The sequence below is a fragment of the Denticeps clupeoides genome, chromosome 19 (genome assembly GCF_900700375.1).
Source record: "Denticeps clupeoides chromosome 19, fDenClu1.1, whole genome shotgun sequence".
NCBI lineage: Eukaryota > Metazoa > Chordata > Actinopteri > Clupeiformes > Denticipitidae > Denticeps > Denticeps clupeoides.
This window is the reverse complement of record NC_041725.1, coordinates 1,477,177-1,504,110: the sequence shown is the minus strand read 5'-3', so window position 1 is coordinate 1,504,110 and position 26,934 is coordinate 1,477,177. Positions and strand designations below refer to the sequence as shown.

The 26,934-nt window shown below is 41.2% G+C and overlaps 1 protein-coding gene across 3 annotated transcripts; it reads left to right on the top strand.

Annotated features, from left to right (window-relative positions):
• Positions 1–789: 789 nt before the first annotated feature.
• acsl3a (acyl-CoA synthetase long chain family member 3a) lies at positions 790–26,263 on the top strand. Of its 3 annotated transcripts, XM_028962336.1 has the most exons (16): positions 790–889; positions 2,063–2,103; positions 2,183–2,555; positions 5,243–5,420; positions 7,717–7,826; positions 9,620–9,752; positions 10,499–10,652; positions 11,305–11,428; positions 11,978–12,049; positions 14,600–14,739; positions 22,467–22,639; positions 23,113–23,187; positions 23,848–24,039; positions 24,137–24,251; positions 24,414–24,571; positions 25,037–26,263. In XM_028962336.1, exons 3-16 carry the CDS (start codon positions 2,196–2,198, stop codon positions 25,192–25,194), a joined length of 2,142 nt encoding a protein of 713 aa, XP_028818169.1. In that variant the 5' UTR covers positions 790–889; positions 2,063–2,103; positions 2,183–2,195; the 3' UTR covers positions 25,195–26,263. The 3 variants fall into 3 exon arrangements, with proteins under 3 accessions (XP_028818169.1, XP_028818168.1, XP_028818170.1); XM_028962335.1 differs by having other exon boundaries at positions 794–889; positions 2,063–2,555; XM_028962337.1 differs by lacking the exons at positions 24,414–24,571; positions 25,037–26,263 and having other exon boundaries at positions 794–889; positions 2,063–2,555; positions 24,123–24,249.
• The last annotated feature ends 671 nt before the right edge of the window (positions 26,264–26,934 follow it).

The window sequence follows — 26,934 nt, the reverse complement described above, 5'->3', positions numbered from 1 at the left end:
TGTATGTTGAGTGAGAGAAAGAGAACACACATATAACATCTGTTTATTTCTACACTGAACTGAGTTGTTCTCATTCTGTCTCTCGATGGGCATTGTGTAAACTGAGGTTAAATATAGCAAAATTCCCTCATGTAACCAGTAATCTCTGTGTACCAGCCTCTGCCGTCAGACCAAACATATAATCAAAAGAGGTCGAAAAATATTATGGGATTGATCAGATCAGAGAATAATTCATTCACCCGCCCCAACTCTTTGCTGCTCTCACACATTCTCTAGACACATTATATGAAAGTTGGTAGTAGCCTAGTGAGTAACACACTCGACTACGAACCAGAAGAGCCAGGTTCAAATCCCACTTACTACCATCGTGTCCCTGAGCAACACACTTAACCCTAAAATGCTCCAGGGGGGACTGTCCCTGTAACTACTAACAGTAAATTGCTGTTAAGGGCATCTGATAAATGCCATAAATGTAAATGTAAAGTCATGCCACTGAGTGAATAACAATGCAGTGCGGTCCAGTGACTCATCATATTCCATTCCCGTGGTTTCAGTTTAACATTAAAGATCCATGGTGCCTGTTGGCACCTTCCATTCACAAGTGCGTGGTATCATGTTTTCAGGATTGGGATTAGAGTTAGGAAACGCAGTTTAGTGGGATTAGTGTTGTGAAACAAGAGGATTGATTGGCCAATTGAAGCATTCCATCACTGAGTCTTGACGGTGCCCCAGTTCACATGACGTGGCCGCCTCTAAACACGCACCACTTCACCACATCCAATCAGGGGTCTGAGCCCTGTAGACCACCACTCACCAAAAGCTGTGTGCTCCAGAAACCTACAGGTCAGGAATTCAGGATCAGGATTGGGAGCTGTGACCTGGAGTTCTGGTGAGTAGTGTGTGTTCAGTGTGTTTTAACAGCGTGTGTCTATCACAGCAAATGGACACATCTGACACTGCAAAATACAGATCCTGTACACCACTGCTAATGTTCCATTTATTAATTTCTTTTAGTCATCAAGAGTAGCCTTAACATGGTTTTATGGTTTGTGGTCCTGGAAAGGGTCATGCAATGTTTTCCTACAAAGAGAGGAAAAGGAATGCCAAAGTGCACGCTGTGAGGGTTTATCCATGTCCTTGAACCAAAAGTTGAGAATATGGAATATGGAGAATATGGAGATTCCTGGATTCTGGTGTGGATTTTCAGAAAATCTTCAGAAAACCTTCATGTTGTTGATAACAGTCATTTATTGATGACATGTTAACTTGGTTGTATCTTTAGGGTGAGTGATGCTTCCCAAAATTCAGTGTCCTCACACAACAACATCATTATTTGTTGTACTGATTTATTAATTTAATAAATACAATACTAAAGATGGCTTGTCTATGGTTCAGACTCCTGAGGTGCTTATGTTATTAAATATTTGGAGTTAGGGTTTGTCTTGGGTTGCCTTTCATGTCTGTACTAGTCAATCTTGGGTTGGGTTTTCAAACTGGTCTAAATGCTGCATTAGTAGTTGATTAGTAGATTGATTTGTGAAAAAAACAATTAACTGAATCAAGTCACCTATTTGCTTAAACTTTCGCCATGTATAAGAACTGCATATATGCATTAATATGACTTAATTAACATGGAGGTTCTATATGTGTACAAGGTAAAACAAGTCAATACAAAGACAAAATGATTACACAAGGTTTTGGAGTAGGGTTGTCTAAGTCTTGGAAGATCTCTGTGTGTATACCTGTGTGTTTGGGGGGCATTCAACACCATGGACAGCACAACTAAACCTTTATGTGCACACATGTGTGTGTATCTGTGCTACCACAGCAGATTCTGTGTGTGAGAATCAATTCTTCCAGGTAAATGGTGTTTCTCTCTATACACAGTAGACAGCCTGTGTTGGTGTATCTGGTCAAGATAATGATAATATATTACCATTTGATCTTATTTATAGCAGCATTTCTACACATTGATTCTAAATTATGGATTTATATTCAACTTTTTGGGGCGAACTAAGACAGAAGAACCATTACTGAATAAAATAAATTATTTTTACTGCAGGTGTGATAATCTGGGAAGTTTGGTTCCCACCATTGAATAAGGTGAGTATTCTGAGGAATGCCAAGGTGTTTCTGTGATTGACTGTGGTCAGGGATGAACTCTCCATTTCTCTGTGTGCAGTAAGACGGTTGCGATGGAGGAGGTGAACCCACTGGTCGAGGTGGTATTTAGACTGATGGTGTGGCTGTATTCGGCACTGTGTTTTTTGCCTTCATTGTTAAGAAGGGATTTGGGGCAAAAGTCTAGCTCTATGTCTCTGGAGGAGCAGATGAGCCAGCTGAAGGCTCGGTCAGTGGGTGGGACTCCAGATGGGCCGTATCGGGACCTGAAGTCCCAGCAGAAGCTGGCCTGCTTCCTGAAGGCTGGTGTGGATACGTTGGACAAGGTGTTTGAGACAGCAGCTCAGCATTACCATGGACAAGACTTCATTGGCACTCGAGAGTTCCTAAGAGAGGAAGATGAGCATCAGGCCAATGGAAAAGTTTTCAAGAAGGTGAATGTGTGACATATTTGTGTGTGCGTTTGTGTATTTTAATGTGTAAATTTTCTATCTCATCAGATTATCTACATGCCTCAATGGATTTGCAGTAGTCCTCAAATTAATTAAACTGACAAACCCCGACACTAATAAGTGATCGAGGTTATAGAAATAATACACTGCTCAAAAAATAAAAGGGACACAAAAATAAGTCATCCTAGATCTGAAAGGATTAAATATTCTTATTAAATACTTTGTTCTTTACATTGTTGAATGTGCTGATGAAAGTGATTGTCATTGTGAAACACTGCAGCACAGCACATGGTGCACACAATGAAATGTGTCCTCTGCTTTTAACCCATCACCCATATTCCATATTGGAATAAATGGACATTTTGTATTCAACATCAAGATTTGTTGTGTAGCTTATAATGGAACCAGAGAGTTTAGCAATGTTACATCAAGTGTGTCAGCCAGGCCACATCCTGTGTCAGGCACCTCAGTAGTTCCGTAATAGACCAAACTCCTTTAATAATAACAATATCACACAAAAATTATCAATGGAAATCAAATTTCTCAAGAGATAGAGGTCTGGTCCAACTCCTGCATGTGGTACAATGTGGCATTGGTGGATGGAGTGAGACATGATGTCACCCAGATATGGGTGGTAGTAGCTTAGTGGGTAACACAATCACTTATTAACCAGAAAACCCAGGTTCAAATACCACTTACTGCCACTGAGCAAGACACTAAACCCTAAAATTGCCCTGTAACTACTGATTGTAAATTGCTATGGAATAGGGCATCTAATAAATGCTCTAAATGTAAATGTCCCAGATGTGTTAAATTATATTCAGGTCTGGGGGACGGGCAGGCCATAGCATCAATGCCTTTGTTTTGCAGGAACTACTGAAACACCAGAGCCAACCACACTAGCATATGGTCTCACAAGGAGTCTGAGGATCTCATCTCGGTACCTTATCGCAGTCAGGCTACCTCTGGCGAGCACATGGAGGGCTGTTTGCCCCCCCCAGACACATGCACGTTTGTGGCTGGCTTTAGGTCATTTTGCAGGGCTCTGCCAGTGCTTCTCCTCTTCCTCTTTGCAGAAAGGCAGAGGTAGCGGCCCTGCTGCTGCATTGTTGCCCTCCTACAGCCTCCTCCACATTTCCTGATGTCTCCTGGTAGCACCTCCATTCACTGCACAGCAAACCTTCTTCCCACATTCAAAAGTGACCAAAACATCAGCAAACAGTTTGATTTCACAGATGTGTGACTGGCTAATATACAGTGTTCCCTTTATTTTTTTTTAGCAGTGTATATTAGGTGTGTTGAAATTAATCATAAAATAAATGCATTACAATGCACACCTGGACAATTCTGCATCGATGCAGTGCAGAACATCATTGAGTATCTCATAATGATGTTACTTGGTGGTTTTCTGGAGGCGGTAGAAAAATTCTCATTACAAAGTAGTGCCGGTAGTGTCTGTGGCTGCCTGATCTGACTACAGCGCCACCCCGACTAGGAGTTTCACGCTGCACGACCAATAAAATCTAAGCAGGCGAGTGTTCTTTCTGCCCCTTCAAAACACACACACAAAGCGGGAATGGAGGAAAAGCTGATCTTAAAGATCTCTAAGTGTCCAGAGATCTACAACACAACGTTATTATTTGGAAAACCATGCAAACCAGAAATACAACTGCTGAGTAAGCATGTGCTGAGTAGGCATGTATTTAAATGCATACTTACTTTTAATGCATCAATGTCTCAGAATTGTCATTGCAGTTATTATAAAGATACATAAGAGAAGAGGCCATTCAGCCAATTAAGCTTTTTTTGAGGGAGTTGAACTTTAACACTAGAAGTCCTAGAGAATTCTACCTATAAAACCCACAGGACAGTTGTTTGACTGGAAGACTTTTCACTAATATCCTTAATCACCTGTGAACAGATGCTTTTGTTACGTAAACAAGGCGGGGCCATGCTGAGCCACTTCAAGGACACTTGTGTTTCACTTTGATATCTTAGGGAGAAATTAACACACAGGGTTTTTTTTCCTTTGTTGAAGAGATTTATTGATAAAAACAGTACAAAATAAAATAAACAACAAACCAATCATTTGTACAAATATTTACAAATAATAATAAAAAGGATAAAGTTTAAAGGTATCCAGGATTTACTTTACAATACAACTTTTCAGTAAATTGTCATATACTTGTAAATTATTATATTCTCCAAGCTGCAAAAAAAAAGTCTCTGACTGTGACCACGGTTTCTTGAATGGATGGTCATTTCACCCCTTAGTTTCCTTTTCTTAAGGCTAAACTAATTCAACTCTGCTAACCTACTGATAAGTTATTGTCACAATGGCTGGACATGGTGTGGAAGGCGGACGCATACACAACATGTCACCAAACAAGGACTTGAAAGTGAACAGACGCAAACAGGGTAGCTTTATACAGGCAGACACAGGAGAAAACAATCAAAAACATAATAACACAGGACAAACATGAAACTCTGGTCTGAACTCCAAATACGGAGTAGCCCATTCCAGATCAGATCCTGACAGTTATTTCTTTAAGGCCAAGAATCATTCTTGTAGCCCACACCGCTATTAGACAAACAAATCAAGTCTTTTAATCTGGTTATGCATAGCGACTGCTATTAATATTACACTTTCTCTGTCTGGTTCTGTGTAGGTGGTCCTGGGGGAGTACAGGTGGATGTCATATGACGAAGCATACCGCTCTGCACTGTCTCTGGGGGCCAGTCTCATCGCTTTGGGGCAGAAACCCTGCCACAATATTGCCATCTTCTGTGAGACACGAGCAGAATGGATGATAACTGCACAAGCCTGCTTCCTCTACAACTTCCCATGTGAGTGGCCATTATTGTGTGTTTGTGCATGAGGTCAATTTTACCTGCACAAATCCCAAATGTTCTCAAAAATACTCAAAATACTTTAATAATGCTTTCTAGAAAGCAAAACTAGAAGCCTCTGCCCACAACCCTCAAAAGCTCCACAACATCTTCTTATCCCTACTCAACCCTCCGATTCCCCCTGCCCCGTCTTCCCTAACAGCTGATGATTTTGCCAACTTCTTCACAGGGAAGATTGAAAACATCTGTGAGACATTCTCCACAACAAATCCTAATCTACTCTCTGAAAATTCTACAACTACTCTAAATCAATTTTCTAAGCTCACATCTGATGAAATCATTCAGATTATATCTACAGGCAACCCTACCACCTGTCCACTAGATCCAATCCCTTCTGCAATGCTTCAAACCATCTCCCCTAATCTCATCCCTTTAATTTCTTATATCATAAACAGCTCAATGTCATCTGGCCATATACCATCCGCCTTTAAAACAGCCAGGGTTCTTCCAATCCTAAAGAAACCCACTGCTGATCCTACAGACATCAACAACTACAGACCAGTTTCCCTCCTCTCATTTCTGTCCAAAATCCTAACCCTAACCCTGACCTCTACAACTCATACAAAATGCAGCAGCACGACTGATCTTCAACCTTCCCAAGTTCTCCCACACCACCCCACTACGCTCCCTCCACTGGCTCCCAGTAGCTGCATGCATCAGATTCAAAATACTGATACTGGCCTACAAAGCCAAACATGGAGTATAGCCCCATCCTACCTCACAGTCCTTATTGCACCTCGTATACTTCGAGCCTCCAGTACTGCTCGCCTGGTCCCTCCATCGCTAAAGGTAAAAGGAAAACATTCATCTAGACTCTTCTCCATCTTGGCCCCTCGGTGGTGGAATGAACTTCCCCACGAGGTCAGAACAGCTCAGTCACGACAGCTCAAGACCTTCCTCTTTAAAGAATATTTAGATTAACTTGTAACTTTCTTATTGTCGAACTTGTGTACAGAATCTACAACAGAGTGAATAAAAAGTTGTATTCATAGTTGGGGTCCTAGTGAACCAGAACTGATCACTTCATTGATGGTAACTTGAAAGCACGTTGTAAGTCGCTCTGGATAAGGGCGTCTGCCAAATGACGTAAATGTAAATGTAATAATAATACAATCATGCAATGTATCTATCAGTCCTATGCTGGTTTTATCTTCATGACCTTTAAGCCACAGTTGACTGTCAGAAAAGGAAACAAAGTAGTAGTAAGGAGGACAGTTGATATGTCAGACTGTAGGTATGAAAGATTTAACTGGCACAGCCAACACTGTACAGCATGACCCAGGCTTTGTGTGTGTGTCCAATGTTGTGTTGATAGAGGTCAGTTTGTTCCTCAGTTTTGTTTATGTGTCCATCTCTGTCCCTCCCTTCCTCCTCTTTTTGCTCCCTATTTTTTCCCCTCTGACCAGTGAAGTGCGGACACAATCTTTATCTCTTTCCCTCTCACACACACACACACACACACACAATTACTCACTGAGGCCAGCTGTGTCTGAGTGTGACGGCATGACGTGAACTACGTGAGCAGTCCGTGTTTACAGATTCAGCAGGGTCAAGACCTTTTTGTGTGTGTATAGTGTTTGAGTGTGCATCTAGTTTAATAGGTATGCATACGTGCATCTGTTCTAAGAAGCGACAGTAATTCTTGTTTTATGTGTGCAACTGTATGTTTGGAAAGATTTTGTGAACTTTGACACTAATCCTTTCACAGTCCACCACAGCTACTGTTACACTGACACAAGCAGATTTAGGAAAAGGTCCCCAGGGTGGATTATAACTACAATAAACTGGTGGGGCCACAACAACTACCAACATCAATCAGTACTTTATTTTTAACAAAAACATTTTTTGTTATCAACATGTACAATTTCAAAATATATGCAATGTAACAATACTTTACATTATAGGGCATAGTCCTGATTGTGTTCTATTGGTCAACAAAGGTGGCCCCAAAATCTGTGACAAAAGACCTGACAGTCACAATATACAAACAGGGCAGTATATGTACAGGGGTGTACAGGTGAGTGACATGCTTTAGGTAGTCTGGGGACCCAACGTTCCAGCAGAAGGTATTTTGATAGTATAGTATTTAATAATACTATTACAACTATACTACTTGTAATACTATTCTTTATTTTAATACTTCAAGTTTTTGAGAAGTTTCAATAAATGAAAAAGGTGATGTGTTTTTCCTTTTTTATTGTATTTCACTGAGCTGTGTGCTATCCATCCTCAGTGGTGACTCTCTACTCTACGCTTGGTGGTCCAGCAATTGCTCACGGACTCAATGAGACAGAGGTGACTCACATCATCACCAGCAGTGAGCTGCTGGAGGCCAGACTCAAGGTTATTGGACTGGACTCTACTCTGTACCATACTGTACTCTCTACTCATTCTAACATAGATGCTTTTATTTTAAGATGAAGCTGGAAACAGGTCTGTTGGACCACTAAGATGAAAGTGAAACTGAAGTGATGGTCATTGTGATAGACAACATAGCACACTGTGCACACAACAAAATGTGTCCTCTGCTTATTACCCATAGTGAGCAGTGGGCAGCCATGACAGGCGCCCAGGGAGCATTGTTTGGGGACGGTGATTTACTCAATGCCATCTCTGTGGTACCTTGGCGGATCGGGATTCGAACCGGCAGCCTTCTGATTACAGGGCCACTTCCTTAACTGCTAGGCCACCACTGCCCCATATGGGGTTGTGGAGGGAATATTGCAGTAAAGGGAGAAATCTAAGCCATGGGACAATATGGACTATGTAAGACTGAGCACTATATGGCGAAAATATTGTATTTTCACAGATTGACCTATTACAATTTTTTTTGACCAGATACTGCTAGTTTGAGAGCATCTGGACTGAAACCAGAAGAACCCAGAGACAAGCTCTCATAGCATAGTTAACATGAGTTAACCAGATAGTAGAATCTGTGCATGTTATGGTGCTCCTTCTCTGACACTCCAAATAAGAGCATACTAGCACAATGAACAACTGAATTCACAGATTTAAGTGAAAGTGATTAGTTGTCACATGAGACAGCATAGTGGTCTCTGCATTTAACCTCCTGAGGGAGTAGTGGGCAGCCATGAAAGGTGCCCGTGGAGCAGTGTGTGGGCATGGTGCTTTGCTCAGTGGCACCTCAGTGGGATTCAAAATAGCAAACTTCTGATTACAAAATCAGCTTCCTTACCCGCTAGGCCACCACTGCCCAATAAAAAAAAGGGCCTACGTGTGCCTTGTCTCATTCATCTTCAATAATGATGCACAGGCAAACCTGCCATCACCTGCCAGACGTGCACATGGTGTGCACATGTGTCACACTGACAGAGTTCTGAACTTGACTCAGTCTTTCAGTGTTTACAGGCCTCCCCTTAGTGCCAAGCCCCCATCTGCCATACTTGTCCTGTTCATGTGATTTGTCATCATCGGAGTTCGGGGGCAGGGTGAGGGGTTCAACGAAAGGAGCAGGCTAGAGTCATGGTTGGTATACATGACAAGAGTTCGAGATTCAATAAGGCAATCAGGTTTAGAAGGCTAGCATCAAAGAAATCTCTATAAGCAGTCAGCTCATAGAGATTTGGCTGCCTGGCTTTTATTCAGAGCGTTGACCCTGTTCTCTTCTGTTTCTGGGTTGCCGCCGTCTGTCCTAGTCGTCTGCCCCCTGGAGGTCAGGTGGTGGGACGGCGGCCATGACAGCTTTTTAAAACACCGTTACATTTAGAGAGTCGTAATTTTTTGGAGAATAAATGGGTTTCAAATCTTTCCTGACTATTAGTAATAATAATGTGCCTACAATGACGACTAATGAAAAGGCCTGAATATGTTTAGATATGTATAGATCTCCTGGCAATGTTCTTATTATGCATGATATACCAGTATACCATTCTCAAGCCTTGTCCTACTAAGAGAAAAAGCTGCAGAAATGCCTTTGATTAGAAGTGATCAGCCTCCACCCAGAATCTATGCACACTGAGGTCATGAGAAGAGCTGACATCACCAGAGGCCAATGTGACGTGGGAGGGTTTTTCATTTTCAGCGGCATTTCAGGGAGGAGTTCAATAGATGCAAATTAAATCTTTAAAATGTATACCTCTTCTTAATATCTGTCTCTATGTCTCCCAATCCCCCAGTTGGTCCTGCTGGATGTTCCCCGGCTGAAGCACATCATCATTGTGGACTCTAAAGTGGGCAGTCATTACCCACGAGGCATCAGGGTGCACAGCATGACCACACTACAGGAAATGCAGGCCAGACCAGAAAATGGTGTGTGTTTATGTATACGCACATGTGTGTGTGTGTGTGTGCGGGTCTTACTGGGTCGTGTGAATGGTGAGACCCACATCTGTGTTGAATTCTCTTTTTTTCTTCCTCTCTAGTGTTCTTTATGTTTACAGTGACCCCCCCCCCCCCCCCCCCCCCCCCCCCCCCCCCCCCCCCCCCCCCCCCCATCAGTCATACAGTTTGACCCCGATCGCTACTGTTATTACAGTTAACATGAGCTGTAATAGGGCATATTGGAATAGCTGTGATATTCCTATGTTTCATATTCTCATTTTCTGCCTCCCCCTCCCCACCCTCCCTGTTTTCTTTTACATTCACTTTATGGATCATTCTTTTTCCTTAATGTATCTGCTTTCTGTCTCTGCCTTCATCTATTTTCTTTAACTGCTCTCTCTCTAATCAGATCACAATTCCATGGCAACCATAGGGAAACAGAAACCAGGAAGTGGACTGATTTCCCAGGATGGAAAGACAACTTCACTGACATTGTTTGTTAGATCAGACAATGTGTTTTGGCTGACTGAGGCTAGACTGTGTGTATGAGTGTGTGCCTCCTTCTTCATTTCCAATTTTTTTATCTATTCTCTCTATTTGTCAGTCATTACTCTTCATCCCTTCTCTCTGTCCTCATCAGTTTAATTGTGTCGTCCTCTTCTTCTATCTTGTGTTCCCTTTTCCTCACCTCATTTCACCCCAATTTCTCAATTATCTCTCTGCTTTTGCTGTAGTGAGCTGTAGAGACAGGAAGAGGCCACAACCATCTGATATCGCTGTCATCATGTACACCAGCGGCTCCACTGGCGTCCCCAAGGGTGTCATGATCACCCATAGCAACCTCATTGCCACCATGACCGGCATGGCTGAGAGGATACCAGGCCTCTGGTGTGTCTGTGTATGTGTGTTTGTTTGTGTGTGAGCATGGCCAAGTGAGTGATTTACAGAAGAGTTACAGTAAGTCTACTGATATCTGGGAAGGCTCCATCCTAGCCCTACCCATTTGAAATAAATACCTTTGATTATATAAGTCTTATTATGAGGTACATCACAACATCAGTGTGCACATCAGATTACAGGACAGTGGTCTTTTTTTTCTTTGTTGATTTGGTTGCCATTGACAGCACCAACAAAATACTTGAGCAAGGGGAGTGATGTCACAAGGTGGGGTCATCTTATTAGAAATGTCTCATGTCCGAACGGAACAGAAAACAGAAAGGCCTTCTATGTATTTTGGACTTAATGTGACTAACAAATTTCCAGTGAGAATAATTTTTGGAGGAGGCCCAGACTTCTGACAGTCAACAGTTTAAACAGTGTCCATCATTACATGTATGATCCTTGCAATGACCTTCTTCTCATGATGTGTGTCCTCTTTTTAATGTGTTGTGAATGTGCCTTGAAATTCCATCTCCTGGGCCTTGTGAGTTCTCTCTGCATGTTGTCTTTTGTACACAGTTTTCTGACAGAGCAAATACACTGCACAGCTTTTTGTGTGCCATGACAATGACACCGGTGTCTTTGATATTTATTTGTTCAGTGAAAATGACACCTATATAGGGTACCTGCCACTGGCCCATGTGCTGGAGCTGAGTGCTGAGATTGTGTGTGTGTCTTTTGGATGCCGTATTGGCTACTCCTCTCCTCAGACACTTGCTGATCAGGTAAATTCTATCCCATATTCATGTGCATCTCAAGACATTTTAGAATTTATATATTTACTACAAGCAATTAGCAATGTGTTTTTTCTTAGTAGCATTGTGTAGGCTACCTTCAGAATGTGATTTTTACAGCCAACACACAGAAAATGCATATGGAAACGTTATTTTAAAAAATATTCTAAATAATCTTTGGTAGCATACTCAAAGAGTCTTATTTAAGCATTTGGTCAAGCGTGCTGCAGTCTAGTTTTCAGGACAGGATTGTGTTTAGATGAAGGACATGTACTGTATGATAGATTTATAGCCATGGCAGGAAGAGTCAAAACACACACAAAAGATTTTATGGCTAGTTTGACTAACTTCAGTAAACTGCATTGTAAACTGTTGTACAGGCACTTGGCTCAGATAAGGTCCCTTTAGTACACATCAAAGAGCAGTTATGTTCAGAGCAGCAGATGTATTATGGCATCATAACGACTCTGGAGAACATCACTGATATTGGCCAAATTTTTCTCTGTCTCTCTTCGTCTGTTTTTCCATGCTTCTCTCAAGTCAACTAAGATTAAAAAAGGAAGTAAGGGAGATACCAGTGTTCTTCAGCCCACGTTGATGGCAGCTGTACCGGTGAGGATGTCTCCCTCTCTCCCTGTCCCTTCCTCTTCTCAGTGAGAAAGGCCTTTCTCTTGGTGAGACCCCAGAGATTTGGGGTGAGGGGTGATGGATCCTGACTGTCTGGAAGGATTCACAGCTGTAAACAGAACGTGAGAAAGCCCAGTGAAGTTCTCTCACACCCACACGCACACACACACACTGATGTATTTTCTGGCTCAAATTCTGGCTTAGTGTCATTCTAGTGAAGTACATTACTTGTATAATTTCTAACTTGCTCCACATTCTACCAGATGTTAAACATGTTCCTGGAGTACACAATGGTAGCTAACTTGATGTGTGAACAGTTACTCGTTGGCCTTTTTTTCATGGTGCAGGCTCAATTTAGTGGGCACTCATTTCAAATTTAAGTGCAGTATACAGTGGTATGAAAAAGTGTTTGCCCCTCTTTGATTTCTTACTTTTTCCATGTTAGTCACATCAGATCAACAAATTATTATATATATTAGTCAAAGACAACACAAGTAAACACCAATTGTGTTTTTTAAGTGAACAATCAAACCTGGAAATTCAAAGCCACACTAGAGGTGAGGAGGGAATCTCTTCAGCACAGTATTGCGATATTTTGCATGGTTATATTGTCTTAATACAGTGCCACATAATTTAGTGCTGTTTAGCCTTTTATTTAGTGAGATCAGCACAGGTGTGTGACTACAACCTCCATTCCTGTAGAAGGCGCTGTACGGCTGCGTACTTGAATTACCACTTGGCATTTCAAGCAGAGTGACATTGCAAAAACTGACAGACTGAGGAATTGTAATTATCACGACCCATTTAACATTGTAAAAATAAAACAGGTAGAATGGACTTGGATAAAGGAAACACAATTTGCAAGCTTTCACGCTTCACGTTTCTGTGAAATATTCAAGCAACACAACCAATTTATGAGCTCATTTGAGCAAGGACTATCCAGAGACAGTACAGCAATGTCAGGATTTCCACCACTATAATGCAATCTCTGCAAAAAGATACGTCATTAAAGTTAGAAGTGTGTTCCGTATTCGACAGGCATTCATAGATCTTTTATCTTACTTATTAGATAAAATCCTAGAAATCTCCACTCCCACAAAGTCATGTATGTCCCATAACTTACCCACACACATTGGCTTTTCAGTTTCTGAAGCCAATAAATTGTGAAAATGCAAAATAATAGAAATGTTTTTACATTTTCAGTGAACTGTAGAATATCGCAAAATATGTATCGCAGTATTGCACTATTGTTATATAATCATACTTGTACCAATATATCATGATAGTATGGTGTTGTGAGGTCCTTGCTAATTTCCACCACTAAGCCACACCCAGAACTGATTACTGGCACACCTGTTCTCAATCAAGAAATTACTTAAATAAGACCTTCTGATTACAGGGCCTCTTCCTTAACCACTATAACCCCTAATTACAAAAATTGAGATTATTTAACATTAATACATGTTCCCCTAGCCTGTCTATGGTCCTGTAGTGGCTTGAAATGCTGACATATATGAAGAGTGCTTTTGCCATTCAGAGAGCAGCAGCTCAGATGGTCGAATCTGAAATTTATCCCCTTATGCCATCATAAGGGGAAAGGTTATCTCCCCTTTATCATGCTTTGTCCAGCCAGAGAATTTCTCACCTCACCCCTAAACATTATCTCCACCAAGCATCATGACTTCCAAATGTGCAACGCATTGCAGTTGCTCTGTGATTGGATGTAAAAATTAGCACAATTTTTTTGGTTCTGTTATGCAAGACTCAACTATGGTTGAATTTGAACTTAAAACGCTGACACAACTTCCTGTGTATGCCAAGCATTGTGGTTGGTGAATGTGTTGATAAAGTCATTTCATGACATAACATAGGCCACTTTCCTCCTCTATAGCATTTACATTTTCAGCATTTATCAGACGCCCTTATCCAAAGCGACTTACAATCAGTACAGGGACAAGGAGCAACTTAGGGTTAAGTGTCTTGCTCAGGGACACAATGGTAGTAAGTGGGATTTGAACCTGGGTCTTCTGGTTCATAGGTGAGTGTGTTACTTACTAGGCTACTACCATCCATACCAGCATTTAAAGCTACACACACTGACATGGCCCTTCCTGGGGAAATCTCATTTTTCTGCACCAAGGCTGAATTTTGGAAAGAGACAGTATTAGGGGATCACTAAGACATATATGTAAGCAAAAACATTTCATTTAGGGCACATGGAATTGTAATATCTTTGTCATATGAATCAAGATTTGTGGAATCACTACTAGACTGTGATGGTATCTGCAGTAGTGCACAGTAACATGTAGCAAAATAAAACTGAATCATATAGAGTTACTACTTTCCATAAGGAAATTGAAAATGATCCCTTTCAGATACTATTTTCCATAATATGAAATATAAAATAGTCCTCTATGGAGTTAATGTCACTTTGTCCATTCCTCCTTGTGGAAAACAGCTTAAGCAGAACATTTCAAATGTCTTTATTTCAATTTCTTTCCACATGTCTCTCTTCCCCAACCCTACTCTGTGCAGGAGATCATGGACCGTATTTATAAGAATGTGATGGCAAAAGTGGAGGCAATGGGGCTGTTGCAGAGAATGCTGTTTTTTCTAGCCTACAATTACAAGCTGGAGCAACTTGAGAAGGGATTCTCTACTCCACTTTGTGACAAGTATGACACTCATGTTTTGTTTTGTTTTTTACCAGAAGAAAAATCAAAGATGCTGCAGTTTTCATTGTTAAAAGAAAACATACAGCTGGGGACTAACATTTAAGGTTATTAGTTTGAGAGTCATGTAGAAAAGCCACTATATATGCACATGCCAGCATATGTTTTCACCCCAGTCCCAAGTATGAGTAAATGGGGAGTTCTGCTATAGCAATTACTTGAACAACCAGACATGGAGATCTAGAGAAGGAGGGTTGCTATATTGTGTGTGCAGGAGACCAGTAAGGGCAGATGTATTGAAGGAGGTTTCAGACTTTTCTCTCGTGGGTTAAATGGTTGCAGAAATTGTTTTTGTGAAGGATGAGTGGTCTGAAGGTGAAAATAGTGTCAGACAGAGTAATCAGTATCTCACAACACAATCAACTACCTACAGTTGCACTAAGAAAGCATGGCCACCCACAAAAGCACAGGTGAGCATACCTAAAGCACATCCACTGATTATGAGACCCCCATTGAGGCCACTGTCGAGCATTGATTCAGTTCGTGTGCACTTTCCACTGCCACCTAGTGTTCTTTCACCACCACAAATCCCCACTGCAATGATTCAGTCAATGAGCATCACTGGCCTGGCTCCTCTACCCATATTCAATGGTAATTCAGCTGTATGCAGAGGCTTTGTCGCTTGGTGCAGCTTGTTTCTGTTTCTACAAGCCAGCTCTTCTGGAATAACAACACTCAGATTGTAAGGACATTCGATAATTTCTCTCCGCCATCAAACATGATTCGGGGGGACTCCACCCAATGCTCAGCGGCATCTCCTCACCATTTGCCATAGTCATTGACCATTGTTGGACTATGCTATCGAGTTTAATACCATCTCCAAACAGAGCAAATGACCAACCTTAGCCCTCACCATGGCATTCTATAATAACAACAACAACAACATTTATTTCTTATACAGCCCAAAATCACATACAGTATGTCTCAATGGGCTTTGACAGGCCCTACAGTTGACACCCCCCACACTTGACCCTTCTGCACACAAGGAAAAACTCCACACAAAAAAAACTCTAGGAGAGAGAAAAAAAGAAAGGAAGAAACCTTGGGAAGGAGTGATACAGAGAGGGACCCACTTCCAGGGTAGAGTGAGCCTGCAAATGGTGTCAGTGCAGGGTTGGGGATGATATAATAATAGGTTCTACAGTTGTAGGGTTGGAGAAGTCCAGGATGTAGTCAGTGTCATGGTCTAGATTATGTGTCCATAATGGTCCATTTGAAGATCCCTATAGCTGTAGTTGGAACGGTGGTGGTGGCTGTGGTGACCCTCTGGTTTGTTTCATGGTATGTCCTTGTTAAGCAGATGTCAGGAACCAGGATTTATTTGCTGGTCTCTTCACTGGGGTCTGCCAGTAGTCTGGGTGCTTGATTCCGTGTCTCGGAGAAAACAAACCGATACGACCGATACTGAAATATGTGGTGATAGGCCTGAGCATCAACTTACAGTTCTCACTCTCCTGGACTGCACCCTGGTCCATTAGCTATGCATTCCTTGTTATTGCTGCAATAATCAAAAGGCACAAGCTCTGGGTACCAAGCACCTGGAATATGTTATATCTCCTCTTCTCCATGACGACTCAGGAAATTCACCGTAAACTTGCACCTTCTATCTTTTGGATACACCACAAGACCCGGTTGTCCTATGTTACCAATGGCTAGCAGAGAACCAGCTGAACCTCGACTGGACTACTAGTGCCCTCATCCACTGAGGACCTGGTTTTAGGGACCATCTCAGCAAAATCAAAATGCCCGCAGTTCCCAACAACCTAATTGCCATTGCACATCCCTAATGCCATGCCTGACTCCACCCCAGAACCACCTGACCTATCTGCAGTCCCATTCAAATACCATGATCTTGCACTGGAGTTCAGCCCTCTGCTCTGCCTCCTTCACTGCCCATAAGATTGTGCCATTCAACCTACTTCCAGGTACTAAAGCTGTGTAGAAATACATTCAGAAGGTCCATCTACGTACCCTGTGGCAACCCCATTGAAAAAAAAAAAAACACTACACTACTTAAACTGCATTCAACCAACTCTATGGGGCTTTCATTTTCACCAAATAGGACCTCCACAATGTCTATGTCTATTGTCTCACCCAGATCTGAATGGAAAACAGGCTTCATAATCCCCAATGGCCACCACCTTGTAATGTTGTTCAGTTGCCCTGCCTTCTGCCAACTGCCCTGCCTCTTCCAGGAACTTTATGTGCTGTTGGAGTTCTTTGTCATAAAGCAGCAGTCCAGTTGCAGCAGTCCAAGCCTCTAGTCTTGATTTTGTGAATGAAATGTATAAGTAATATCATAAGGCTGAAACGAGACAAGACACAATGTAAGTTCTTGTCATAAAACAAAATATATCATGTAATATTGTTGATGAATAAATACGAGACTAAATATGGGTTACAAAATAATACTATACTAAAATATCTCTTCCATTTCGTTGATTAAAATGAGACGTTATTTTCTCTTATTTATTTGCATAATTATTTTTATGCAGTATTTCTGTTTCCCGTGTCTGTTGTCCAGTTGTGCAGATGACGTCACTTCTGCAATACGCATTCATGACATTTATTAGCTAAAATCTATATTTATGAACTTTGAACACTTTCTTTACAGTGAAGTGGAAAAAGAAAACAGAAAATGTGATCAAAAAACATGGAACAAATCACATCATCTTTTGTGTCTGTAACGGATGTAGTGTATTTCTTGAGTCTATATGGTAACAATAATATAATAATAAGATAACCTTGCTTTAATTGTGAAGTGGGTTTTCTAAAAGAAAATGTTGTTTTAGTCTATTCTACCTGGTACTACTGGGTTAAATAGAATTGCATTACTATTAAAAAACTAGACTAAAATAGCCTTGGATAATTCTGACTAAAATAAGACTAAATGGTCAGACTTTTAGTTGACAGAAATATGACTAAAATGAACATGGACATGACAGCTTGACGCAAAGACTAGAGTAAAACCAAAAAATAGACAGGCAGCCAAAAATAACTATACCAGCAACACAACACACCTCACGTTTGGCATTCAGGCTAAAAAAAAAAAAAAAGATTCAAGCTCAGGAACTTTTTTCACTAAGAACCCATTCAAACCTTGTTCTAGAACTGACATGAAGTCAAATTTGTGGTGAAAACTCTAAACCTGTCACGGGATCAGGAAACAGGTTGATCCATTCATAAAAACTGTCATTATGATCAGCTGCACTCAATCATTGAGTTCCAATCCAAGCCCCAACACCAATTTGCACTTTTTGCGTAAAGGTGCAATATGAAGCTAGCCGTGCCTGTGGCTCGTAGGCCTTGTTGACACATGGCACTCGAATTCATCACAGGTCTGCCAACTACCAAAGAAAAGGACATGATACTCAACAACAACAACAACATTTATTTCTTATATAGCCCAAAATCACATACAGTATGTCTCAATGGGCTTTGACAGGCCCTACAGTTGACACCCCCCACACTTGACCCTTCTGCACACAAGGAAAAACTCCACAGAAAAAAAACTGTAGGAGAGTGAAAAAATGAAAGGAAGAAACCTTGGGAAGGAGTGATACAGAGAGGGACCCCCTTCCAGGCTAGGTTGTGAGCCTTCAAATGGTGTCAGTGCAGGGCTGGTGATGATTTGTACAATATAATAATAAATCCTACAGTTGTAGGGTTGGAGAAGTCCAGAATGTAGTCCAGTGTCATGGTCTAGATTATATGTCCATAATGATGCTACTGGTCCACTTGAAGATCCCTGAAGCTGTAGTTGTAATGGTGGTGGTGGCTGTGGTGACCCTCTGGTTTGTTTCATGCTATGTCCTCGTTTAGCAGTTGTCAGGAACCAGGATTTATCTGCTGGTATCTTCACTGGAGTCTGCCAGTAGTCTGGGCGCTTGATTCCGTGTCTCGGAGAAAACAAACAGAAGCAGCGGCAGACGGTGGCACTGCATGATCGATATTGACATATGTGGTGATAGTAGTATATTGGTGCTACAGTGGCCCAGTACCCTAACTAGGACAGCCTAACTAGGGTGAATTTAACTTTGACTGTGTCTGCATCTAATAGGGGGACTCTGTGATAAACTGGACTTTATAATTGACACTGTGTCAAAGTGAAGGGAAATGAGTGTCTAGGACTTAAACAAAAAGCCAGAGAAAACAGATAGGTTTTGAGATTGGATTTAAACACTGAGACACAGTCCCAGACACTGACAGGCAAGCCGTTCCACAACTGCGGTGCTCTATAGGAGAAGGATCTGCTTCCAGCTGTGACCTTCTGTACTTTTGGTACCAGTAGTGACCCTGCACCCATTGATCGAAGGGGGCATGGCGGGTCGTAAAGAACTAAAAGTTCACTCAGGTATTGTGGGGCGAGACCATTTAGAGCTTTATAAGTCAAAAGTAGGATTTTGTAGTCAATCCTAAATTTGATGGGTAACCAGTGCAGTGATTATAAGACTGGGGTGATGTGGTCAAATTTCCTAGTTCTAGTTAGAACTCTGGCTGCAGCATTCTGTACTAGCTGGAGTTTACTCATGCACCTACTACAGCATCCAGACAGTAATGCATTGCAGTAATCTAACCTTGATGTAAAAATGCATGGACCAACTTTTCTGCATCATGCATTGAAATGATATTTCTTATTTTCGCAATATTTCTAAGGTGAAAGAATGCTATCCTAGTGACATTATGTACGTGCGAATTGAATGAGAGACCTGCATCAATGATGACACCTAGATCCTTCACTTCAATACTCGGTGAGATAGAAAGGCTATCCAGGTTTATTGTGTAGTCAGCCAGTTTATGCCTGGCTGCTTGAGGCCCAAGTACAAGCGCTTCTGTCTTGTCAGGGTTTAACAGGAGAAAGTTGGTGAGCATCCACCGTCTAATGTCCTTTAGACAATTCTCTATTTTGTTCAGCTGCTGCCTCTGATCTGGCATTGGACATTGGACCTAGGACAGAACCTTGTGGAACACCAAACTCTACTTTACTATGTGAAGATGAAACACCATTGAAATCCACAAACTGATATCGGTTGGTCGGATATGATCTGAACCATTCAAGGGCTGTTCCCTTAATCCCAATAACATTCTCTAACCTGGCAAGGAGAATAGCGTGATCGATAGTGTCAAATGCTGCACTCAGATCAAGCAGGACGAGCAGCGAGATGCATCCCTGATCAGAGGCCAACAGCAGGTCATTAACCACTTTAACCAGCGCTGTCTCAGTGCTATGATGAGGTCTAAATCCTGATTGATATACTTCGTGGATATTGCTGCTGTCTAGGTATGCGCTCAGCTGCTGGGCTATGACTTTTTCAAAGATTTTGGATATAAACGTAGGGTTGGATATCAGTCTATAATTTGAAAGCTGACTGCGATCAAGATCAGGCTTTTTAATCAGGGGTCTAATGAGTGCTACCTTGAACGAACTTGGTACGTGGCCGGTGCTAAGCGACGAGTTAACAATTTACAATATCGGGTGCTACTTGCTTAAGGAACCTTGTTGAAATTGAATCCAAAGCGCAAGTACATTGAATTAATTAATTCATGCTCTTTAATAAGGTTGAAGCGTTCTAATCGGTGATCAGCTATTTGAATATTATTTTCCATAGTAATATTGGCGGAGCTATTTGTTGTGCTTTTAATCTTATCTCAATTTGTGACTATTTTATTATTAAAGAAATTCATAAAATCATCGCTACTATGATGATATTGAGTGGTAGTATCCATTTCTGTCTCTTAGTTTGGCTATAGTTTTAAACAGGAATCCGGGATTGTTTTTGTTTTTGTCTATTAACGAGGACAGATACGTTGATCGAGCCGTGCTAAGTGCCTTCTTATAGTTAAGTAGGCTCTCCTTCCACGCTATTCTAAATACGTTTAATTTACTTCAACACCATTTACGTTCTAATTTCCGTGTGGGCTTCTTAAGCGAGTGCGTGTGATCATTATACCAAATAATTACGTTTTTATCTCTTACTATCTTCCTTTTGAGGGGAGCGACTATATTTAATGTACTAAGCAGTGTTAATTCTAGACATTTGGTTGTTTGATCGAGTTCAGAGGTCTGACGGTGAGTTTATCAGCGTTGATAAATCTGGTAAGGTATTAATAAACCTCTGTGCTGTACTTGATGTAATCGTCCATTTGTCTATATAACGAGGGGGGGTGAGTTTATTGTGTCTGAGACATATTTTAAAAGCGATGAGGTAATGATCTGAGATCATTTCAGATTGCGGAAGAGTAACTATATCTTCTATATTTAAACCGAAGGTCAACACAAGATCGAGCGTGTGACCACCTTCATGAGCAGGTTCTGTTATGTTGGTTAACTCCAACTGAGTCTAATAAAGACAGGAATGCTGTTCTTAGCTTTTAAGAAGCAGGTGAAAACCCTCTTGTTCAAAAAGTATTACAGACAAATCTAACACTTACACATGCACATGTGTGCACATTGCACAAAACAATACAAAAATGCATATATACATTATAATTTTTTTCTTCGTCTACCACTAAACAATCTCTGAGCATGCTCTTTGCTGACAAGTTTGAGCCTTATCAGGGCTCTTAGTTTGTAAACTCAATATTCTATAGAAATTGAATGAGAACTGCTGGTGTCTTCCTCTTGTAAGTCGCTTTGGATAAAAGCGTCTGCTAAATAAAGTAAAGTAAAGTAAAGATACAACTAAGTTGGAGACAAAATCTGTAAATTCAAGAAACTCAGAATACTCAGAATACTCATGAACAAGTGGACAGATTCTCCATGGCTGTCAACCTCATTTCCCTGTCTGGCCTACCTTTGGCAATGACCACTGCAGACTTGCTCAACCACACCATCCACTTGCAAGTTTAACATTAGGTGCCTAATGTGTCTCGTTGGCTCAGCAGTCGGTCCACTGTTGGGTAGGTTCGTGCTCGGTCTGCCATCACCACGTCCAACTGATGCTCTGCTACTCACCATCAGGAACGGTACCCCCCCAGGCCGTCTTTTCCACTAGGAGAATTCACCCAGTCACCTTCCATCTTCGTCTTCATCCAGATTTTCATGTCTCCCAATTGAAGCCCTTCCACACTTCTCTTCTTTAGCCATCTACCCCATCCTCCTGCTTGGTTGGTCAGCCGGGGTTCTGCCTATGCGGCGGAGCACTTTCTGGACTCCCACCAGCACGACCGGAGGGTCCATTAACTCATCCACTGGGAGGGTTATGGCCTAGAGAATCAGTCCTGGGTTCCATGGTGCTTCATTCTAGACCCTGCTCTAATCGCCGTGCCTCCTCAGCTCAGCAGAGGGAGGTCCTGTCATGGGACCAGGAAACAGCACTCAGTCATTGTTCTCAGTCATTCAGTTCCAATCCACTTCTGACAACGTGTTCTTCACCTTCAGAGAACCTGCATTCAACTCTACACCCCTAGCAACTCATCTTCTGCTAAGTTATTTCACTTACCCTTACTGAGTGCCTGCTTGAACACAAAGAGTTGTAGGGTTCTGTTTATTCAGTTTCACAGGTTTGTAGAATAAAGGCGAGATTCACCTACCTACTTTGCGCTATATCGCAATTGGGATCACCGATCTCTCAACAATCGTCTTCTGACATTTACACATAGGCACTATGCCCATCTTGCAGGGAACCTGTTGTTTTTTTGGTGGAATAATTTTTTTTCCTTTAACACAGATTGGTGTTCCATAATATCCGTGCATTGCTTGGAGGTTGTGTACGTGTGTTGCTGTCAGGAGGAGCCCCTCTGTCTGCAGCAACACAGCGCTTTATGAATGTTTGCCTCTGCTGTCCGGTGGGGCAGGGGTACGGGCTCACAGAGACCTGTGGTGCAGGCACCATTTGCCAGTGTGAGTCTTCCAGTAAAACTGCAATTGCTACCCCTAATAATGATGCTGTAATGTAAGTTACTGTTAACTAGATGATACAACTTAATATTTATTTACATTGCATTACATTTTTTTTCTAAATATATTCTTCTTTTTCATACCAATTAACCCAAAAAGTACTGCCTCTCAGTTATATCCCTCTGCAAATCTATTCAGTTTCAGATAGACAACCATCAGTGACAAGGACTTTTGACTGTGCATGTGTGCCAAAATAAAATAAATTCTCTAGTGGTTTTCAGATCATGTGAAGTCACACTGACCCAAAATCGTAATTCTTTAATCTTTGAGTTCAAACTCACATATACACATAAAAATAATTCTTGGCACATACTGAATTTCAGAATTATGCTGAATACAGATTAAGCAAATAATGTATTTTTTAACCACTTGTACTGTTTTTTAAGATCTTCATTCTGTGGCTATGTTTGTTTCAGCCTGGGACTACAGTACAGGACGTGTAGGAGCACCTCTCATCTGCTGTGAGATCCGTCTAAAGAACTGGGAAGAGGGTGAGTCATTTTAGACCCCTTCTCCTCCTTAAAAACATGGACTATCCTCATGTACACACATTTAAAACAACTTTATCACATGGTTTACCAGATAAGCATTTAGTTTCAGAAGATCTCAGATAAAACCCACTGACATTGGGTGCTGAGAGTGTGACCGTCTAAGGATATATTGTTGCAATGAAAAGAGAATGTACAATTTTACAATGGTTTTCCATCTCTCTCCCCCTCTCACTCACTCTTGTTTTCATTTACATTTACATTTACAGCATTTATCAGAGCGACTTACAATCAGTAGTTACAGGGACAGTTCCCCTGGAGCAACTCAGGGTGTCTTGCTCAGGGACACAATGGTAGTAAGTGGGATTTGAACCTGGGTCTTCTGGTTCATAGGCGAGTGTGTTACCCACTAGGCTACTTCCACCCTGACCCTGACCATTTCTCATTAGATTTTTTTGGTCTGTAATAAAATCATTATGATCTTTTTATATGTAGGTGTCAGCTTCTGGTTTTATTCTAAATATAATCTAGATGTAGTGTGTACTTTGATTCTGTTTTGATTTTACAAAATAATCTTATAAAATGCATTTATGATTTTCATGAGTTCATGACAGAAATATGATTTGGTGGCTGAAATAGAAGTTCTCTGATGGTCATTTAAAGGTGGCTATCGCTGCACAGACAAACCCCATCCAAGAGGTGAAATTCTAATTGGTGGGCCAAGTATAACCATGGGCTACTACAAAAACCAGCAGAAGACCCAGGAGGATTTCTTCACTGACAAGAATGGCCAGCGCTGGTTTTGCACTGGAGATATCGGCGAGTTCCACCCAGATGGTTGTTTGGCAATCATAGGTGATGGAGAGATGCGGAACACAAAATGCATGCTTTGCGTAGTTAGGCCATGATAAAATAAAATTGGGTTTGTGTAACTGCAGCCATGTGTGTGTAGATCGTAAGAAGGATCTAGTAAAGCTGCAGGCTGGAGAGTATGTGTCACTAGGAAAAGTGGAGGCCATTTTGAAAAACTGCCCACTCATTGACAACATTTGTGCCTATGCCGACAGGTAATCCAGCAATCCTGGTACATTTCATGCATCATACACAAAAATAAAATTACATCCTAATTTTCTGTAACCTGGTGTAATATCTGTGACAGTTACAATCTGTTGCTTGTGTCAATGATATTACAAGCCTTTCAGGAATTGTACTTTTCTCTGTTTCTGCAGTGGTGAGTCATACATAATTGCCTTTGTGGTGCCCAATCAGAAACATTTAATGTCTCTAGCCAAAGAGTGTGGCGTGTGTGGATCATGGGAACAGCTTTGTTACAGCAGCCACATGGAGGAGGAGGTGCTAAAGGTCATCACAGAAACAGCACTAAAAGGTGAGAGAACATGCATTCAATGAAAGACCCATGTGTAAGAGTTCAGTCACTAACTTACATTATTTATAATTGTTTTCATCCAGGAAAAAAATAATAGGTCAAATTAAAGGTAAAGGTAAAAAAAAGATTTTGTGAAAGAAATATTTAAATAAATATATATTTAGATACCACTACATACTCAAGACATCACCAATAAAGGAGTGGTTCTGTAGGTGGTGACCATCCACCAATGCCACGTTGCTCCACAGACTGGCAGATTTTTTAGTCCAGGTCTGGGCGGAGGATGCTCATCAGGAGCATGCTCAGGCATTGCAGGGAGGTCATACAGGCAAATGGAGGCCACACACTACTGAGACTCATTTTGACTTGTTTTAAGGACATTACATCAAAGTTGGATGTGCCTGTAGTGTGTTATTCCACTTTAATTTTGAGTGTCTCTCAGTATTGTGTTTCCATCTTGTGCAGCCCAACTGGAGCGCTTTGAAATACCACGTAAGATTTGTTTGAGCACAGAACCCTGGACCCCTGAGACCAGCCTGGTGACTGATGCCTTCAAGCTGAAACGTAAAGAACTGAAACGGCATTACCAAAATGAGATTGAACTTATGTACAATGACAAGTAGACTGTTGAAACTTGACCTGAGTAGGAAATGCAACACTTGATGCAGCCAAGTCAGTTCGTCAGTCCAAACCAAAAAGGCTGAGCACTGTGAGAATCACAGCATATCTACAGAAAAACACTATCCACCTGATAGTCATCATGTTTCACAGTGGTGATTCACACACCCTCGATTTAGCATAGGTTTAGGTTTATAGGTTTACTGGATTTATGTAATCTATTATTGAAGTAATGCCTTGTGGGATCTGTAAACATCTGATTAGTAGATCGACCTGCATTTTGATTCAATTTAAATGGTGATTCAAACTGGATTAGCCTACTGGACAATTCTATATGAATTTTGTTTTAATTTAGAATCAGGTGTTGAAGGTATTAGAGGTTTATAAGTACATCCTATAGCAGAGAGGGTTCGCATTTATTCAGAACAGAGTTGCTCTAAGGCAGACTCTGTGAAGTCCTGTGGTTAATACGTGTCATTCAATAGTCAGTATTCAATACCTGCTGGACAGGTAGTAATGTTTTTTCTTCTGAGCTAGCTGCACTACAGTAGTGCACTTCAGCTGTTGATCTATTTATGTTTGGGGCGAATGTGATTACTCTACTTCACCTTTGTCTGCACTATATATTAAATTGCCCAAGTTAATGTTTTACCAGTGCTGTCCAGTGCTGCTGCTATTTAATGCTCTAGAATTGGGTATGATTAGAAAAGCACCCAAAGACTTAAAATTGGCCTTTGTTGTGGGGTGAAAGGAAGGTAGGACATGAAATTTCATAGACATAATGTTTATTTATTAGAATAAATTCTGCTACGGTTTATGTCTACTACATCCACTTCACCTTTATTCTTTCTGTAACTTATGTTATAACTGAATGAGAATATTTCTGTTGCTTTAGCGTGCTTGTGTGAGCAGTCCTAAACAGACCTCTTTATATCTATTGTATGTAGGCTTAGGCCTGTGTGCCATAAAATTGTACTTAGAATACTTTTGTAATTACTGCTGCTGTATCCAAAATGAATTTATTATTGAACCTTGTAAGTTGAATGAGTATTCAATAAAAATATCTAAAAATTAGATTATACTTGATTTCTTACTGTGCTTGTATGTCTGATATTATCAATGTTTCTGGTGCATAGATAATACGATTAGTAAGCATTATTATTTTGGTCCATCACACCCTCCCCCTTTTTTCTGATTAACACATAATGTGGTTGCCAATTCAGTTCAGGAGAGTCTCATGCCAGGAGACTGTTCAAGTCATCAAGTCCAGATTGTAGTCTTCTTGGGGTGGTAGAGATGGACAATAAAGTAAGGGTGGTAGTATTCTAATGCAAGTGTCAATGAACCAGAAGACCACAGAGTCACAGGTTCAAACTTACTACCATTGTGTCGCTGAGCAAGACAGTTAACCCTGAGTGTCTCCAGGGGGACTGTCTCTGTCACTACTGACTACAGAAGTCCCTCTGGATAAGGGACGTCTGGTAAATTGTAAAGTCATTCACTATCCCAGGACTGTTGACCAATATGGACTACTTATTACATTTACAGCATTTATCAGACGCCCTTATCCAGAGAGACTTCCAATGAGTAGTTACAGGGACAGTCCCCCCATGGAGACACTCAGGGTTAAGTGTATTGCTCAGGGACACAATGGTTGTAAGTGGGATTTGAACCGGGGTCTTCTGGTTCATAGGCGAGCGTGTTCATAGGCGAGGTGGTAGTAGCCACTACAGACACACCACAGA

Bases quoted from the DNA above. Each gene is read 5' to 3' on its own strand.
- acsl3a (XM_028962336.1), top strand. From the start codon at position 2,196: ATGGAGGAGGTGAACCCACTGGTCGAGGTGGTATTTAGACTGATGGTG. The intron at 2,556-5,242 runs GTGAATGTGTGA...GGTTCTGTGTAG, and splicing joins ATGGAAAAGTTTTCAAGAAG to GTGGTCCTGGGGGAGTACAG. The intron at 24,572-25,036 runs GTGAGAGAACAT...CATCTTGTGCAG, and splicing joins CACAGAAACAGCACTAAAAG to CCCAACTGGAGCGCTTTGAA.